The following is a 17,844-nucleotide window of genomic DNA, read 5'->3' on the forward strand; positions in this document are numbered from 1 at the left end:
CCTCAGATAGAACAGGGGCAGGCAGTAGCAAGCTGATGGATTTTTCTGATTTGTAGTTCAAATTCTCTGGGTGGTCTTTTGAGTGGCCCATAGAGCAACGTATGAGAATTGTCTATACATGAGCTACCCTGGCAATTTTCTGGAATTTACTACCAGGTGCTCTAGTTTTGGTCTCCAGGACTTCAGGAAAAACAAACAAACAAGAAACAGTTTTACTTCTTAATGATTCCACTACAAGAGAACGCAAGAAGATTAGAAGCCATAGTTTGGAAAGGCTTAGCCAGATATCTGAAGAAACCAGAAGAATTCAGGATCCATCCCAGTCTCATAAGCAAATAACAAACACTTAAAAGGTAATTACTCAGACTAAAATCTAACATCCACAAAGGATATGTTATTGAAACACAATTTTCTCTCTAAAGTCACCCTCATTTTCACCAAATATAGCCAAATTAAAACCATTTTGTTTGCAAAACAAGTCTAGTTTTAACAAACCTGACCTAATTATTTACATAAGTACAGCAAGAATAGTGATTGATCACATAAGGCCTCTTAAATCTGCTTTGCTGGAACTTTTGCAAGGAATTTTAAGTTGAATTTAATAGCCTCTTCTTCAGGCCAGAAGCCAAGCCAGATACGTGCCATTAGATTTGTCTGCAATACCTGTATATTTGGGTGAATTCTCCTTCTTGAGGTCTTCAACATATCCTTAGGTTCCTGCATCTGTGGAGAAGTGAGCTTCTTTACTCAACTGGGAACTCTATTAGTAAGGTACAAGGCCAACACTTCCAAAGGGGCTCTTTTGACTCCAAAAAAAGTCAACCTTTGTCCCTTAATGCTGTCTAGTCATATCTGAATCTATGCATGTCTTTCTCAAGTATGATATTCCGGAGTCAAAGCCTTGGTAGTATAACAGATGTTTCGAATAGTAGCTTGTTACAGGGAGAACAGATTCTTGTTGAACTTATGTAAACAATTAATAATTGCCAAGAAAGAATACTCACTGGAAGTTTCTGAATTCTAAAGGGTTCAAGAAAGGAGTAAAGTGCAACACCTCAATTTGTTCAGAAAGGAATATTTTATCAAATTTCTGTAAGTCATAGATATCTCAAGAGAACATGTTCCCTTAAATTTAGAAGAGCAAACCAGCATTGTTTCAAAAAGAGTCAAACTATAATCCTCTTTCTCTGTTTATTTAGTCCCATGTTACTAATTTTTGTTCTGTTCAAATAGTTTTCCCAGCAGTTCCAGAAATTCTTACAGTTTAGTTTCATGATGTTAAGAATCTCAAAAACCTGTACTTGTCAAAAACTCTTTTCATGAATCTTCTTGAGGTCGAAACACCTTTTGCAAGAGCATCAGAACAATAACTGTAAATGACAAAAGACTCAAAAACAGACATAGTTAGAGATCTGATAAGAGTTCATTAGAATGTAGTTGGCAAGGAAATCTAGTTATTTCTGTGACACACACTTTAATAATTGGAATGTCAAGTGATGACCTTTTACCAGCACATATTAAAACTAGGATTTCATATAATTTCTGGAGGAGTTATAGCATTGACCCATGCAGTATAGCCTAAGAAGCTTTATTATCATTTGTTTGTTAATGCTTCCCTTGTAACCTACATACCAAATAAACAAGTCTAATCAGTCAGAAAGAATTATTTAGAATTTGAATTTGGGGGAAGTTTGTTAAAAACCTCAGAAAGTTCTAAAGCACATGCCTAAATAGGATCACAGATTATTATAAATCTTAATATTTATTTATTTAACCAAGATGACAAGAGATTCCAAAGGCAAATACATAAAATTATACAATTGTTAGCAAAACTTGGCTCCTTTAATATTGAGAAGACTTCATTTTCCTAAGTAATCAAAGGATTGATAAGAACAAATACAGAGACCTTGTTTTTCTGGGAAGATAAAGAAAAAAAAAACACTTTATAATTTCTTAGCAAAAACAACAATGCAAGAACTTGGTCTTTTTAACAGAGAGAAAAACCAAGTTTTATTTCTTTTTTTTTTCCAAGTTTTATTTCTATACCAGTTTACTCTTAAGACTCCTATATTTTTAGTCCTGACCATATATAAAATTCTTTTCCGAAGATTCCTTCCACAAGCCTTCTACAACTTTCGTTTTCATTCAGATTTAGTCCTAAGCCTTTTCTCTGTAAATAACCAGTCTCAGGAAAAAAATTCTTCCCTCAACAAAAATGTATTTTCATTCCTTATGCTTTTTAAAACATATTTCCTATGTTTTTACATACGGAGTTGTTTTCCTTATCATTTCCAGCAATCTCAATTACGTTTATCAGAATTTTGACTCTTTGAAACAATTCGTTTTCTAGTAAAAACTAAATAGTAAGCAACTGTGAACTGTCTGTTATACCCAGAACTCTTTAGATTGGAAATTTATGAATGCATTTCATAATTTTTAAAAACACAAGCTTTTTGTTATAGAACAACCTTTTTTTTTTTTAATTATTGTTTATTTGTTCATAGGAGAGAGAGAGAGAGAGGCAGGCTCCATGCAGGGAGCCCGATGTGGGACTTGATCCCAGGACTCCAGGATCATGCCCTGGGCAGAAGACAGGCACTAAACCGCTGAGCCACCCAGGGATCCCCCTAGAATGATCTTTCAATATAGCATAAGACATGTTGACTAACAGACCCAAATTTATCTTTAGTTTTTCTATAATAAGCCAAAAGCAGATAAATCTGTGTTCAGTAATTAATGTTTTGGTGTTTTATCTTATTTGGAAAAGACTTAGCTATCCAAAGAATTTAGCCTGATGTTGATGTATCATTTAATCTATCAAAGCTTCAGAGTTTTAGGTTACCAAAGATTTTAAAAGCTATAAACCTTTTTATTTACTTGTTCATAAAAATTACCCATGAAAACTTGATGAGACAGACAAAATCAAACATTGTAAGTCATTTATGCTGACAAATGGCAATAGATACCACATGAATTTAATAAATTCAGGTAGAATGAAAGCTGTTGAGAACTCCACAAGACATGTCTATTTTAATTAAACCAACAACCTTGAATCCACTTGTGTCCACTGAAAAGTCAATCCATTTGTTCCCCACTGTCAATTTTACTTGATGCTTTTGAGGGGAAATCTGAAGTGGTGGGAGGCCAGGGGAGCTCTTGGGCCCCATCATGCTGATGTGGGAGGTGTTCTAGTCCTTCCATAAGGAGGTAGCCTGACCGCTTAGCATGCTCTTTGCTCCTCCACAGTGAGGGTGGGAGGAGCAGGAGCCAGTGGTGCTGGAGACACCAGGGATGCTATAGGAACCAGCTGCATGAGGGGTCCAGGTGGTGATGCTCCTTCTCCTCCAGGAGGAGAAGGGGGAGGGGAGAGGGGAGCTGCTGACAAGGCCAGAGGCAGATTTTATTTTTATTTTTTTATTTTATTTTTTTTAATTTTTTTAAATTTTTATTTATTTATGATAGTCAGAGAGAGAGAGAGAGAGGCAGAGACACAGGCAGAGGGAGAAGCAGGCTCCATGCACCGGGAGCCTGACGTGGGATTCAATCCTGGGTGTCCAGGATCGCGCCCTGGGCCAAAGGCAGGCGCCAAACCGCTGCGCCACCCAGGGATCCCCAGAGGCAGATTTTAAAGCTTGAACAATCATTCTTCCATCTCTAGCTCTAGCTCTTGTCTCTTCCCCCTGCAAACATGCTTTTTCTCTGGTTGCCCTTTAGCCCCCTGGAAGGGGTGGGGGAGAAGGCAGTGGTTGAGCATCAGTACATGCTTGGGGGGGGGGGGTGTGGATTTAGGTTTTACAGTATCCACCTGTCTTTCTCCTCCTTTTTTCTCATTATTCTGATTATTATGAAGGGAATCAGATATCTGAGATTTGTGTTCATCCTTATTTCTCTGGGCCATCAATTGGGTCCTTTCCTGTGAGGCGTTACTGGAGTAACATAAAAGCTTTTAAGTAGGGGATTTCATCCCAGATCATGCGATCTTGAAAAACATTGGGTTAGTTTTTATCTCTCAGTTTAAAAATGCCCAATGTTTACAAGTGCTTGCCTTTACAATTACATAGAGCTCCTTAACAAATGAGATTTAGTAATTACCATCTGTAGGTCAAGAAAATATCTCACATTTATAACACATGTGGACACATATACACAAATAAGATGCAAACAAAACCTAGCTTTTGTTCCACTAAAACTTGTAGAAAACTTAAAAAACAATTTCTGAAGACCCCCCTTTTATGAAAATAAATCTAATTGCAAAATAGCTTTATAATTTATGGCTCCATTAATTATTTTTTATTTTCCAATTAGAATATGCTGGTTTTGTGCAAAGATATCCAGAGCTGTGGCAACAAACAAATCAGAGGAAGCCCAGATTATCTTTGTGAGCATTCCTTTCTCCCCAAAAGTTGAGGACCTCACTGACTGAACCAAAGGGCTTCCTAAGTTTTGGGTTGTTTATCTTAAAGCCAGCCTTTTCTGATTCTGTGCAAGAAAACTAATTTAGACATGTCAAAAGAGCCCCATCTGGGCCAGTTGAGACTCAGGTTATCCTTAATTTTTTTCCACCTGGACAACATTAACAGTAAACCACCACCACGCCCCAACAGCTCAAATAAAAGCAGGGCCAGCAACTGAAATTGAGAAGGTCAGGGAATCAGAGATCTTCTGGATACACCCATGAGGAGCTCCCAGGCTGGTGCTTGTCTCAAGAGCCCCATTGTTCCAGGGGACACCACAGCTTCTCAGCCTGGCTGTTCTGACATCCTGTTAAAGCCAGGAAAGGTTGATGCAAAATGAACAAACTCTGAAAAAAAAATAAATAAAAAGAGAGAGAGAGAGAGAGAGAGAGAGAATAGAAAAGTGTTTTGCTCCAGTTCAAGTGAGGATAGCTGCCCGGGATACACAGTCTTCACAAAGAAGAGAGTGCTTGCAGGGGAGAAACCTTTGCTGCAGGGTTAACATAAAAATTTACAAATCACTGGACAAAGGACATTTCAGACCATTGTAGGCCTTACTTAAGCTTCTAGTGTGTGCAAGGCTGCATGGCTTTAATCTCATGGGAACTCGGGGAGGTTTTACTCTTTATGTTTGGAATATTCCTTTTTAGTTAGGCAGATTCAAGTCCACAGTTTTTCCCCCACAGATGAATACATAGAAAACAAAAGTAAACAGGTTTTTATTTTTTTTAAGATTTTATTTATTCATGAGAGACAGAGAGAGAGAGAGAGAGAGAGAGAGAGAGAGAGGCAGAGACCCAGGCAGAGGGAGAAGCAGGCTCCATGCAGGGAGCCTGACGTGGGACTCTATCCTGGGTCTCCAGGATCACACCCTGGGCTGAAGGTGGAGCTAAACCGCTGAGCCCCTGGGCTGCCCATAAACAGGTTTTCAAACTCAAACCAGGGACTTTTGGTGTGAGCAGGGGAAGAAAACTGGTGAGAAAAGAGAGAAAGAGAACCAAGAAAAACCCAAATGAAGACTAATGGCTCCAGATAGGGACTCCACCCCCTTACCAGGTCAATCACTCTTGGCCCATATCTCCCAAAATCACAACTATATGGGAGTCCCCTGTGCTAAAGGTACCTGTAACAAAGAAAAGCTGTGCCCGCTCCAGCAGAGGCCCACACTCCACGGAACCCTGTGAGTGACATCAGCCACCACCTGAAGGCCAGCTGGATGCCACGGGCTTGCCACCCTCTGAGGGGAGGAGCCCTGGCGCAGTCAGCACACTGAACTTCTGGGCTTTGTTCAAGGAAAAAGATTCAGAGAAGCAGACAAAGAGCGCTCACAGAAGACAGAAAAGAAAAGCCTGGGGAACCAGAGGGTCATTAAGAACAAAAGGAAGCTGAGAACCGCCCCCCTCCAGTCCCCACAACGCCAGAACAAAGAGGTCTGGGTCGCGTCTCAGTTGTGGGTTCGAGTCTGGCAGCCCCAGTTCCACTGGGTCCTGTCTCATCCTAGGGTCCCTTCGTGGTCGCCAAAATAGGTTACCGGACTCGGGTCCTTGGACCCAGCAATGGCAGGAAGGGGGCCGGACCTAAAATGGAAAAGCACAGGCAAGGCTCCACTGGGGCTTCTGTTTCAGGACCAGGGAGGCAGCACAAGGCAAAGAGTCCTCGGGATGACTCTCCAAGGAGGGGGGGTGGGGTAGAGTATTTTAAAGATACTTAGGTGGGGAAAGGGTGACAGGTCAGCCTGTAAAGGTGGGGATTTGTTAGCTCCTGTGCACTTAAAGGTCATGCTTCTTCCTGCATGGCTTGTCTAATTAGCATGCTAAATCTCCACCCCTAGGCATGAATTTTTGTTTTATTATGGGGTCCATCTTGGCACAGACTGGTTTGCCTTGGACTAGGCTTGCTCCTTAGCTGGTGCTCTGCTCTGCAAGAAAAGTGCTAACAGGGGATCCCTTGATGGCTCAGCTGTGTAGTGTCTGCCTTCAGCCCAGGACCTGGTTCTGGAGTCCCAGGATCTACTCCCACATTGGCCTGGAGCCTGCATGGAGCCTGCTTCTCCCTCTGCCTATGTCTCTGCCTCTCTCTCTCTCTCTGTATCTCTCGTGAATAAATGGATAAAATCTAAAAATAATAAAATAATAAAATAAAATAATAAATAAAATAAAATAAATAAAATAGTGCTAACAGTCAGTAGGGAGTTCTGCAAGAGAGATGATAATAGCCAGCAGGCAGGCAGGAGTTTTCTAGGTACACAGGGGCTTGTTCCCAAGGTCCCTGACTGTCTCATATTGATGCTGCAGAAACCTGGTGAAATCGGGTTGGAAAGAATCAATATGCAACACCTCTTTTTACCTCATGATTTATTTTACATCTCAAGCCAAGAAAATATAATTTTCCCTTTAAAAGCCCCTATTCATTTACATTTATCTATTAACAAAATATACTTTTCCTATATGGGTGAGGGTACAGTATGGATCTCAGAAGTTTATGGAATTAAGTGTTGTCCTAAAACTACATGCTGTTGAGAGTAGCCCCGGAATGGATAGCCAAGCTGGAGGGCGCTGCTAGAGCCACACACCTGCTTCAAGTAAGGCCCAAGTCCTCCAAGGATACGTCTGTAGATGAGGCCTCCACTCCTGTGCTTGTTTTGCAAGGCTGCCAGCTGCACACCCTACCTGTACAAAACCTGCTTCTCTCTGTAACTTTAAAGCCAGCTTGTGCCCGCAAGCCCCTCTAAGCCACTGGGGCTGGCCAGTAATGGTTATTGCTGTGCTGACTAATAAGTGAACCATTCACAGTATCTTACATTCATTTGATCCATCCCACGTGAAGCTTCCTCACAACTTTCGCTTTCTGCTCTCTCATCAACGTCTCAAAGTTTCTTGGACAAAGCCATCAACTCCTGACATTTCCTTGGGATGAAAGCATCTCCAAACATGCAGACCTAAACCCCATTGTTCCAGAACTTGCTCCATAGTATTTTCGGTATTTATGAAGTCTGGGATTTCTGCTCTCTGCAAGCATGCTAGCTCCTTAAAAAGAAGTGAGGGACGCAGGGTAAGTAAGCTATGCGAGAGTTCTTCTCTTAAACTCAACCAGAAGAGAAGTCCTCCCTCTGTTTCTACGGAGAAATGAGTAAAAGAGCCCAGGATATGTAATGGTTGGTGTTACGCTCAATGACCTCCCTCAACAGAGACACAGAGCCAGAAGAAATAACGCCCAGCCTGTATAACCAAAAATATATCATCATTTCCTTTTGCTTTGTTTTGTGCGCTTTCCATTTTCCTATTAGGAAAAAAAAAATATGTCTCCTTAAAAAAAATTAAAACAGAAGCATTTTCTTTCTCTTTGCTTTCTCGTCACTTAATGCACAAGTAATTATGGGGTGATAAATTTCAACATTTGGCACCTACAAACAAAAATCTTAATCATGCTTTCTTAACTTTGAATATTGTTGGTAAATTCAATCATCCATTTACTTTATAATCCCTTAATGTATTCAATAACCATTTGTATTATGAGGAAGCTCTATGTGTGAGGTTAAATGTTATGAAGTTATAAAAGTTTCAGGTATGATTCCCCCTTCAAGGAAGATATTATTTTCTAGACAAAGGAAGATATAAATAGAGCTGTAAAATAACTTCAAATGATGAGTAAAATAAGATATCAATAATAAGTTTCTATGGGAGAAGCGATAAGAAGAGTCCTTCCATCTTGGAGCATCAGGGAGGAGTCATAGAGGGTGAAGTGGATGAACTGGACTTTGCTAAAGGTGACATTTGTACCCTCCAAGGGAGAGACATGTCCATGGCAAAGGAAGAACATTGTTTCATGCCATATGCACTGATACAATTTTATGCACTATTCTGTGAACCAAAGACAGCTGTAGATCTTACTTGCAGGTAAGAGAAACAAACAATAAATTAAGAAATACATATTTAATACAATGTTAGGAAGGGATTGGTACTACAGAGAAAAGTAATGCCATCAAAGAGAGATTAATGGATTAGTGTTATTTCATAGAGTGGTTAAGAAAACCCTTTTCAAGAAAATGATCTTTCAGTAGAGATCTGAAACATCTAAATTAATCTAAAATATGCATGTCTATGGCATACGAATTATTTTTCAATCTTATTTGCAGCATTCAATAGATTCCTGTGTTTCAAAATGTTTTAAAAATAAAGGAGTTTAAAACTATTAAAAATAATAAAACATATAAGAAGGGCAAAAACCAGAAATCTCCTTCCTACACTTGCTTTCTGACCACCCAGTGAATAACTACCCCCACTTGTAAATGTCTGGAGAAAAAGTTTTGAAGGGTAAAGAAATAGAGTGTAGAAAAGCCCAGAGGCCAGGGTTCCTTGGTATGTTTGAGAAAATGCAAGAGCTGAAGCAAGGAGAAGGATGCCAGGAGATGATGTTAGACAGAAGGCAGGTCAGGGAGAGCTTGGTGGACATGGGAAAGAATCCAGATTCACGCTGAGTGTGGTGGGAGGCCTTTAGGGAGTTTTGAGCACGGAGGTGACCTGATCCGATCTATATTTCTTAGAAGTTCACGAAGCAGTATGTAAACAGGCTATAAGATGACCAGAATGGCAGCTGGCAGGCCAGTTAGGGGGCTGTGGGAGGAGTCCCAGTGAGAAGGGAACAGGACTCAGATGAGGGTAAACATGTAGGAAATGGAATAACCTCAGATTCTCCTGTCAAGTTAGAGATGCCTGTAGGCAGTCATCAACTACGTAACAACAGAATGAAGAAAGAGCTAGAGAAGGTTGTTTCTTTGCTCATTCAGCTTCACAATTCAGTTTTTCTTTCTTTGAAACTTTCCCCTTGCACGTCAAAACCATATGACCACCGTCCCTAAAAGTGCCAAGTCCATGTTTGGAAAAGGTGAAGTAATTTTGCAGATTGGAAGATCTAGCAAAGTAAGTGTTGCATACAAATAATACATTTTGTGGCGACTTCAAACCTGATTCTATCTAACCATTGTAAAGAGTGCAAATTATCTACATGGTATACCCTTTAGACTATCAACATGATCTTATGACTATTTTTTTTTTTTTTTTTTATTTCGGCCACCGAGTACTTAGTTTTTCTTAATCGTCCATCCCTTCGGGAATGTCATCTCCACGAGCATCCCAATTTCTCTGTATGCTCTTCAGACGAGGCATGATTAAGAAGTTAAATGGAGAGACTCTGTCAAACTCATTAATTTTCTGTGGTGTTTGAGTAAGTGGGTTGGCCCCTTGAGCAGGTTGTGCAATATTGCTTTTTCAGATCCAGGGCTTTCTGTCAGAACACACCATGTCTCAAAGGAGAAGATAGCTGCCGAGCTTTTGGGCTGTACCGGAGGAATGTAATTTGTTTGTTCAACAAAGCATGGCAGCTAAACCAATAGAATTGTTGGTTGTTTAGTCTTTCTCATTAGACCATGGTGTAAAGCTCTGAGGAATGCTGAATGCTAAAAGGAATTACAATGCACTTTCTTCCCCCCCCCCCCCCATCCAGATATTTTTGAATGCAGATAAAATCCGCCTGGGGAACCTACCAACCGGCTCGTTGTCATCTTCTTCAGCCAGCTCCTCCAATTCTCGGCAGACAGTGTACGAACTGTGCGTCTGCCCCAATGGCAAACTTTACCTTTCTCCAGCAGGAGTGGGGTCGACCTGTCAGGCCAGTAGCAATGTCTGCTTGTGGAGCTGAAGTGACTGATTTCTCCTCACACCAGAATAGCCTTTTGTTCCTGTCCGTCTGCTTCACAGTTCTGCTCGGTTTCCCTTGTGATGAGTCCAGAGCTTCTTCCAATGGTCCACAGAGCAACTTCTTCCAATGCAAGCAGGGATTCGCTGCCACCTCCTCTCATGATTTACTGTACTGCTCAACACAGAGAGTGCGGGTGACAGGACAGTGGAAAAATCACCTTCAGCAGGAAAACCGGATCATAACTTTTGCTCAAAAGGGAGAAAAACATAGGTGCCTTTGCTACATGAAGTGAAGCACACAGTTTTAGATTTTTGCAGGACCTGGATATGAACTGCACACACATACATTACATAGATGAAATTCCCAGTCTCCAATGGCAAGATGAGATGGTTAGCCCTGTCAGAAAACCAATTCTACAGCCTGAAAGCACAATTTTCCGATCATCTTTTTGGATGTAAACTTTTATCCCTGAATTTTAAAATTTTCAAGCATTAGATAATGCTTGCTTTACTAAAAAAAAAAAAAAAAAGTAAATTCAATACGTGATTTTTAACAAAACGAAACAAAATGAGACAGAATCTTACCCTGAGTTTTATTTGTTTCTTTGAATTCGATGTGTTGTTACTCTTTGTCTACTAAGTCTAGGGTTTTGTACATTAGGTAGTTTTGAAAGCACTCAGCAATATAATCTTTACCGAATTAACAAAATGCCATTATCCTGTCATATGTCATATCTGAATGGCCTTATATAGTATTTACTTGGCTTTTGCATGTGACGTATTTGCTTTTAACAAAACATCTAATTTATTGAGATATAAGATAGGATTGAGAAGGGACATACTGACAGTGTGGAATCCATAGATTTTTTTTTTTTAATTCACATGCTATCGTTTCCACTAGTACATAGTACTACATAGTACTCCTAGTACAACATTCTGTTTGCTCCATTCACTTTATATTTGACTCTGACTGCTAAAATTCAAACATATCCTCTAAATAAATTACTAATGTGATGCATTATGCTGAGAATGATTCACTTCCCATTGGACTATAATCTTCAGAATTATATCTATGTATTTTTTTATTGGAGGTTAAGATTTAAGGACAGTAGAAAGTAAATTATAAATCCCTGCTTACACGTTAAAAAAAATATAAATGTTAACAAACATGTTGAAAATGTGTTTGCTCCGTTAGATTCCTATTTTAAGGAATTTGTTCATATCTCCTTTGAGTGCTTAATACGTAGTTACCTTTATTAGACTGTTAAGCTACCCTGGCATCAAAAATCATAGCTCCTTTCATTCTCCACTGCTTATTTTTGTAAATTAGCACTAATAAATAACTCCAGAATAATGTAGATTTGTTTATCACAACACTCCTTAACTTGAATTCTTGAAACTTACAGAATCCAAGAATGTAAAATTGTATTAAATATTTCCTATTATGGGAAGATGACTTGATTACTCTAAGGTAAGTCCTTAATGTTCACGTGTCAATCAGTCTTATTTCCCCCGTGCACACCATTGCAGGTGTATGGAAGCTTCATTTGGGGGGGCCCATCTCCGTAGAACCTGTGGAACTCTGCAGCATAGAGCCAAGTGAGAGATGGGAACCTGTCAGAGTAATTTGGTGAAAGTAGAAAAATTAGATAATGCAAGCAGCAAAGTGAACCATTTGGCCAGAATTACCTTGTTTGGATAACTTAACATGTTGAATGCTCGATGAAGCTCCAGTTTACTAAAATGCATTCTGTACTCAGCAAAAGGTCAGAATAGTTAGGGCAGTTTTATCACTTTTAAAATATAACTTGACTTACGTTTGGGGGTTATTATAGAAAAAATATTGGAGTAAGAATTGAGATATTCAATTGCTTAAAAACATAACATAAGCGTTCAATTTATTTACGTTAGAATATTAGAATTTAATATGAGAAATCCTCACATTGATTTAGCAAGGTACACAAAGTGTAACACAAGAAATTTTGAGACCTCATGGGTGCTAATCACTGTTATGGACCTTTTAGGAAAACCCTGTAATAATTTGAGACATATTCAAGTTCTAAACATCTCTAAATTAAAACAATTAGAAAGTTTTTTTAGTCAAACGGGAACAATTCTTTTGATTAGTAATTAGCACTGCTTCTAATCTCGGCTCTGTCTTCTACTAATCAGCAAGCTGATTTAGGCAGTCTGGGAATATCTTCAGACTCCAGTTTACTCAACTATACAACAAAAGTATTCAATCAACTGGTCTCTTGACAATCCTTCCAGCTCTAACATGTTCTAATTCCAAGAGCAAATATTATAGGAAGTGGAAGGGGCCACTGAAATTTTAAATTATATGTTGTAAAAGGAGAAAAGTTGAAAGAGAGTGAGGAGACAAACAGTATAAAATCCAATTCTGGTGAGGGGCTGTTAATTTCAAATTCAAATATGTTCTGAAATGTTACAGAAACAGTTTCAAAGAAATGTTAAGAGATTTAGACTATGTCTAAATGATGTAAAAATATCTGTTCGACTTAGTAGAAAAATATAATGATACAGGTGGCTTTCCTATCCAACACTGGGCGGTTGGTTTGAATTACATGACTGGCTGTTTTAGATTCTTTAGAATCTAAGTATAGATTCAATTCAGCCTCAGAGTTGGAGCTTCTGTGGAAGGCATGGAAGATTCCTCCTGTAAGTCCTTCATTTCCTCATAAATGAAGGCTTGGTTCTCTCCTAATACAGAGTTCCCTTAATTGTAGACTACTAAGCAGATTCATCACCTGTTTCTCCAGTAACATTTTTATGTTACATCTTACATAAATACTGTGCAGTTTACTCAGATGCAAATTACATCTTTCCTAAATTTAACTCAGAAAAAAAATAATTCTTTTCAGGTATAGTACATGGACCATAAACTTTGTATTTAGTTCCCTGGAGAAGGCAGGAAGGGAAGAAGGGAAAAGGCAAGCCCCCCAGGCTGGAAGGATAAAAGGAAGAAAAGGGATTGACAGGATTCCTAGCATTTACATTTTTAGCTGGGAATGAATAAATTGAGAGTATTTGAGTTCTGTTGCTGGGGGTCAAAAGGAGAGAAGCAAAGATACAGTATCCCTTCTTTTTAGAATATTTAAGTGAGCTACTCTCAAAAAAATATACTTCCAAATTTCCTTTTTCTTTTGCTCATCATCTCCAAAATTTCTACCCTATATTTCTTGGTCCTATTTTTTTTTTCTTATTAGAAACCACAAACTTTATAATTTAGTACATAATTATTTATTGAAAGGTTTAAGATAATTGCATACTTTAAATTTTACATTAATCAGGAAAATTTAGATTTCAGTACCCACAAATTTCTGAAACTGGAGCCTGGAGTTTCAGTTCTTGTTCTGAGCCTACTTACTTGCTCATGTGACCCCATGAAATGTACTTCATTATCTTGATCACAGTTTACATACCTGTGAGAGGGGTACAGCAAACTAAAAGTTTCCTTTGGTTTCTTTCATCTCTAAATTTCACTGATTCACTTAAGAAGAGGCTCAGCAGCCTTGAGTTCTGTGGCTTAGTCAGAACTAGCATTACTGATCTTCTTTTATACCTTAACATGTTATTTGTATATGTTGAAATACAAATCTTTCCAGCATCCCGCTCCTTACTCCTTTTTCTATTTCTTACCATGTGAACATTAATATCTCTTTCATAAATAATGCTTCATTGACAGGCTTCAGTAATATGGTTGACATTTAAAAAAGAAAAGACTATATTTGGGTCATTAAAAAAATGACTCTAGGAAATTAATAGAAATATTTACCAAATATTAATACTGTTAATCATTCTGTTACTACTTATCCCCATCAAACTAAAAAGCTTCGATCTTCTAAAGAAAAGATAATTTGATCACTAAGGTCAGTTGCTGAATTTTTATAAGATGCGATGCCATTCAAGTTTCCTGCATCTTCTACATAAAAATTACTCAGTTGGACAGTGCCTCATTTTATAAAAATGGCATTTGATACAATAAAACTCCTAATGAATTGTGTCATTGCAGCATGGTGTCTCTGAGGCAGCAATTGGTAGAAGACTGGAGAGTGTTTAATGCATTGAGTGCTATATTTTATACAGATAGTGTCAGTATCATAATATTAAATTATTAAAATAGTTGATATGTAATGGCCAAATTTTCTATACCACCACCAAACCAAATTCATATTTGAGTTTCATCTGAGTAAGGTCTTATCACCTTATTCTTCCAGTAGCTTTGGTCTAATTAGAATTGTTCATGTGACCGTATTTAAAGATACTTGGAGAAATTCTTTTCTCTATGTAGTAGTATATGTTATAGCAACAGATATTACAAAATATCATTATCATAAAGTAAAATGATACTGTATTTTTATTCTTTTAAAACAATCAAACTAATGAATGACCTCATTGAACACTGTTATTCATATTGTTTTATACTGCAGTTCATTAGTTATTTAAATATCAAAGACCAAAGACTGGGATTTCTATTGTATTTAACTCTACAACACTGCTGCTTCTACTAATTAATTCAAATGAATAGGAGGGCTTATAACATGAGGTAGTAAACATCCTCCTTGCAGGATTCTGAGCTATATAGGTCATTAATTAATGTTTTGGTTTTAGAAGGAAAATTTTGTTGGTGTAGTCCACTTACCTTTTCTACATGCATAATAAATTCCTTGATATTCATAATACCAGTATATAAAGATTATATGCTAAAACAGGCCCAGTATGGATTGACTCAGCTGAGTTTAAACTTTCATTGCTTGGTAAAAATTCTTTGGAGAATAGAATTAATTTGAAATACTTTTAGAACCAGAGGGCTATTTTTTAAGTGTTGATTGAAGCGGTTCCACACTTTGAGAAAGTCAATGAAAAATATGAAAGGAAATGAGGTATAATGAACTGTGATCCTTTGTTTTTGCAGTCTTAATACCTCATCTGTCTGAATGGTTATAAATAAAAGCCAAACAGGGTTGAAGATGTGCAAGGATATTCACCAACAACGGAGATACGTAATTTCAAGTTTGAGTGTCTCGTTATTTATACAATTCCTTAAACCAGGTCCACTACTCATTTATTTTGTTTTGTAATTTTCATGTAAATGTTTTCTTGTATATATAGATATATGACAAATGGAACTATTTTCTTACACATACTATGCAATATGTTTGTAAAATTGCAATATTACCAAAATACAAAAGCTGTGCTTTTGTACTCTATCTTGCTTTATGTAAAATCAATCTTTTTCTATTTAAATGGACTACCTGTCCCATAAACTGTAGATAACATATCTATTCAAAATCAGTCTATTGTATCTTTTGTTTAGTTTGGGGTGGATTGGGTTCTATTTCTTTTGGGAGAAAATGCACCAGTTTGGCAGTTGGAAACTTTGTTTTCCTCAAAAGATGAGACCTTTGAAGCATGCAATGAGCTCTATAATTTAAGATCTCTCCTGTAATTCTTGTATTTTTGTCCTAATTTTGGTGCTACTGTGTAACCATGATTAAATGTGATAGTTAAAACAAAGAGGATCGAAACTTATATGCTATCATTTATTTAATCGAGAAAACAGTTTGAAGAGGAAGGATATGAGTATTGTAGTGGTTAGAGACCTTTTTTGATTATGTATTTTAAATATCAATTCTAGTAAGATATATGCTTTTCAAATTTTAGTTTAATCTGTATATTTATATTTGATAAAGACGTTTCCCTTATGAAAAAAATTGAGCATATTGTTCTTCTTAAACATATGACCAATGAAACTAAAAAAAACCAAATTGATTTAAAAGTTTTGGTCACTACATTTTACCAGGTGATTAGCTAATAGTTTACCCATTCTACAATCTCCATGATTTGATTCTGGACATTAGACTAAATGAATTGCTATTTGCTCAAGTATACATCCCTACACAGACATGTATCATCACACATAAGTACACATACATACGCAATGGTGTACTAATTGGCATTTACTTATTTGATGTTGTATTTCTTCATTTCCTTGTTACACGCAAAGCATCAAGAACTAGCTAGTTCAAAACAATAACCTGGATTTTATTACCTTTCAGAGATACAATTCCCAGTCCAATACCCTGCATGCCTTGAGAGTGACATCATTTCTCATAGGTTTCAAAAAAGCAACTATATAGGTTGGAAGTTTTGTGCCAGTTTTGGTTGTTGTTTTTGTTACTACTGCCTTCTTGGCTGCCCAGATATTTCCCCATACTGGTCTACATACTAGGAAAAAGAAAAAGAAAATACACACACAAGCATTTCAGATGTTAATCATCAATAGAAAATAAATGAATGCTTTTACTTTTGGGAAGCCCTATATAGTCTATGACTTTATTGAATCTTAACAAAGTTTTGGTGGTTTTACTAAGCAACCAGACACTTCCATACCTATTTCCAGCATGTCCTCAGAGAACTTACCAACCTGGTTTGGTGCACTCTTTTCTCTCATGAAGTAGGGGTACTAGAGAGTGCAGATGGGTATGGGTATTAAGCCAGAGAATTCCAGTACAATATTATACTAGTATTTTCCAGTGGCGACAGAAAATAGCACTGTGCAACTGAACGTTGCCGTAGCTTTCTCTAATGACCAGGCATAAGCTTACCCTCCTTTTGTGTCATGTGACAAATTTTAGAAAGAAAAGCACTTTGTTTTTTCATTTTTTCTTTCCCTTTTAATAAGAAATAGTACTTGCTTTGAAAGTGGGATATATGGTAATAAAAAATCTTGCTATTACAGTGTTCACTAGTGATTTTCAAAATTAAATATGTTCTGCCAGTTAAAAAATATTCTAACTCAAAAAGGGAATACCTTGAAATTACTGAAAATATGATTTGTGCCCCCCCCGATTTTTTTGTCATTCAAAGAAATACCATTGATACTAAAAGAAGAAAGACTATGTTACAAAAGAAAGATTTAATTGCATCTTACAAATACATACTTAACTTTTACTCAGAACTAGCCCAAACCACTTACTTTTTTCTGGTGGTGGATAAAAATTGTGAAGATGGGATAAATACATTGGCTTGGCTCAGAAAGAATGTCATGTTACTATTAAACATTGGATTAAATTACATTTGCCAATATTTTAGATGATCTAATCAGATTTTCTAAGTAGTGATCACCTATTCTTTAATATATCACTTGTTACTAGAAAGAATATCAGATTTCTTACAATATAGAGTGAACCCTTAAAACAGAAAAAATGAAATTAAAGGAAAGCCATAGAGAAGAAAGAAGAAACAAAAAGATTAATCACTAAAACAAAACTAAATATGTTGAATATTAAGTGTATGTTTAGGTTTCTTGAAAGTCAAGATTTAAAGGTTAGACTGTATCATTAGAGAAAAATAAGTATTTCACTTCATTACATATAAACACTTCCTATAGAACTCTAAAGACTGTTATTGCCTAGGTATTTATGCATGGATCCATAAAGAATACACAATGCCTAAAACAACAATTTCATTTAAAAATTATCCTCTATTAATTATTAATAATTATAGAAAATAAGATGTTTAAAGATCACATGGACTGTTGCAAAACATGAAAATTTCAATTCATTCATAATTATTATTCATTAAAATATGATAAATTACTCCAAATGTATAAAAATTACCCAAAATATGTAAAATGTCAAATGTAAATGAAATAGATCCAAAGCATGTGA

At 37.1% G+C, this 17,844-nt stretch overlaps 1 protein-coding gene across 1 annotated transcript in view; it reads left to right on the forward strand.

Annotated features, from left to right (window-relative positions):
• SGCZ (sarcoglycan zeta) overlaps window positions 1–15,688 on the forward strand; it is a 461,347-nt gene extending 445,659 nt beyond the window's left edge. Inside the window, exon 7 of the mRNA XM_077848954.1 lies at window positions 9,957–15,688. Coding sequence (XP_077705080.1) covers window positions 9,957–10,151 — 195 coding nt within the window. The 3' untranslated portion in view covers window positions 10,152–15,688. The remainder of the gene's footprint in view (window positions 1–9,956) is intronic.
• Window positions 15,689–17,844: the final 2,156 nt, after the last annotated feature.

Source organism: Canis aureus, chromosome 15 (assembly GCF_053574225.1).
Source record: "Canis aureus isolate CA01 chromosome 15, VMU_Caureus_v.1.0, whole genome shotgun sequence".
Lineage (NCBI taxonomy): Eukaryota > Metazoa > Chordata > Mammalia > Carnivora > Canidae > Canis > Canis aureus.